General features: G+C 41.1%; 1 protein-coding gene across 2 annotated transcripts in view; it reads left to right on the forward strand.

Moving 5' to 3' along the window:
- The window catches only part of ephb1 (EPH receptor B1), a 184737-nt gene that overhangs the window by 147515 nt on the left and 34722 nt on the right, over positions 1-2500 (forward strand). Inside the window, exon 10 of one of the 2 annotated variants that reach the window (XM_085389992.1) lies at positions 1708-1896. In XM_085389992.1, coding sequence (XP_085246118.1) covers positions 1708-1896 — 189 coding nt within the window. The remainder of the gene's footprint in view (positions 1-1707; positions 1897-2500) is intronic. The other variant, XM_085389993.1, reaches the window with a different exon arrangement.

Raw genomic sequence — 2500 nt, forward strand, 5'->3', positions numbered from 1 at the left:
CATGGTTAAGTGCATTGCAGTACACTGTAACTTATTACGCCTGCCAGCTAATAGAAATGAATAGAATCAACTTTATTGTCCACCAGAGTGGAAATTTGTCTGAGTACACTTAACCGTTTGGACAATTATGTCATAAACTTTGTTCTAATTTATTATATTAATCTAAGCTTTATATCTGTTGTGGTACGCACGTGTCCATGAGCCACTGTGGCAGCCTTGGATTCTTTCCTGACAGAGTTGTTGTTTTATATGTTGGTCCAAAATAGAAATGACTTCTGGATACATTTGCTTCGTACTCTCAGATGGAGAGCCTATGAAATATTAAAGTAGGAATCTATTTTTTATCCAGTGGCCATAAAAAGACGAGTCCAGTTAACCAGGGCTGTGCCACAGGGAGGACGATAAACTGTTTGCATTTTAAATTATACATAAAAATGGGCTATGGACTGTGAATTAGAAAGTAATGGCTGTACATTTATTTTGGAGGTATGTGCACACAAGAGCTTGAGATTTTGAGTGTGAGCGTGCTGCCATAAGCTTGCTGTTGCGTGCTCCCCACTGAGATTTTGAGTCCTACCCAGTGGTGCCGCTAAGTGAGCAGCTTGGCGACATTTGTAAATCGAATGACTTTATGGAATGCAAAGCTGTAAACCCTCTGATGGATTAACTTGAATCCAGTCTGTATGGAATCTCTAATGAGCAATTACACTCACACAGACAGGGTCCAAAGCAATTAGTGTGGTAACTAGAATCAGCTTCTAGTCAAGAGCAAGGTGAGGCACCTTGATCCCAGGACTAGACCCTATTCTCTTTTTGTCTCCTGAGACTCCTCCCTCCTTCTCTGTGGCTTATGCAAAGGGCTAGGCACAAATTGACTTGATGGAGATGGGTTTATTCCAATCATGGCTGCAAAGATTTTGCCTAAACAGCTCTGAGAAAGAAGGCTGCCCTTGGGTGTAGCTGCAAAAATGATGATTTGAAGTCTACTTGCTCGCTGTCCATCTTGTGGCAGCATATTGAATTCGTTTACAAGTGTTTTACTTAGCCTGTCGGCACAGAAAAGCTGTACTTCTTTTTTTGCAAACATCGCCAGTCTGTGAACTGGTCTCACCTACTGTAGAGTGGCATAAAAAGCTAGTTGATAGCGTAGCGGCTTTATCTCTTTATGAGCTCCTATAGGGAAAGATTGCAGGAAAATTGGTTCTACCACTATCAAAGAGCAGATACTGCTAGGGTAAGGGATAAAGGGGTGAAAAAAAAGTCTACATTTACTCTTTCTATATTCCCTCATCTGTTCCTTTATCCCTTAATCTCCCTCCCTCTCTTTGTCTCTCTGTCTCGTTCTCTCTCTCTCTAGCTCTTTTCCTCTCGTAAGCACTGAATCACCACCATTTTGTTGTCTGCCTCTACATGTTTTGGAGCCAGTTCCTTTAATTCTCCACCTACACTCTTTGATGTGTTCAGTACACGTTCATTTTAATTTACACATTGCCGTGCTTTGGCCCGTCTCTAAGCATGGATAATAGAGCAAATGAAGGTATCATCATTTGCAGCGATCAAAAGTTTATAGTGATTATAAGTAATGCTGTGACTCTGTGATTTAAGCTAACACTTGGGGGTTATTTGAATTCACCAACCTTTAGCTCAAGACCCCAAAAGACTAGTTTCATCTTCTGGAAAGCTCACTGAGCACTTTGGTTGTTCTAGAACTCTCATTGCGAGCCGACATGTCTAACTGCCCCTCCCCACTGGGCTGCCCGACCCACTTCTCAGGCTCTCCGGGGATGAAGATCTACATTGACCCCTTCACCTACGAGGACCCAAACGAAGCTGTACGAGAATTTGCCAAGGAGATAGATGTTTCTACTGTCAAAATAGAGGAGGTCATTGGTGCAGGTATGGCAAATCTTCGTGCATGCATGCTTTTGTATTCTGTGTCTGTGTGTCAGATAAATGTGGATTGTTGAGTTGTTGTATGTCATATAAAAACCTGAATCTGTTCAAGGTCATGAAGAACAACCTTTCTGGCAGCCACTTCAGATGGGAACATGTCAAGGGCCTATGTCAAGTGTACTAGCAGTATATAGGCCACCTACCCAGGGACATAATGTCATTAGAAATAACTCAACCCTCTCTGCCTTTTCTTTGTGCTTCTGTGTGTTTGGATCTTGTTGATTTTGGCTTTGTTGATGTTCAGCCCTTGCATCATTTCTTCCCCATTTACTTTACATGTAAAAGTGCAGACATTTTGTTTCCTGTCCTTGTTTTGTTTTGTTTTTCTTAACTTGAGAATGACCTCTTATGTATTATTAAACTGTATATTAAAATTACAACTACATAATTAGGTCCTGATTGCTTTCAAGTGAATTCTGATTAAACTTAAGTTCAGTATGTGCATGTGTTTTTGGTACATGTCCCTTTCTTTGGGATCGAACACATCTTTTCTACAGCCGAGAGGACACTGACATCATACATGCTGGTTCATATGGAGGCTAAAATA

The sequence above is a fragment of the Rhamphochromis longiceps genome, linkage group LG18 (assembly GCF_057381845.1).
Source record: "Rhamphochromis longiceps isolate RC_006_pf linkage group LG18, R_longiceps_female_GT1.1, whole genome shotgun sequence".
Classification (NCBI taxonomy): domain Eukaryota; kingdom Metazoa; phylum Chordata; class Actinopteri; order Cichliformes; family Cichlidae; genus Rhamphochromis; species Rhamphochromis longiceps.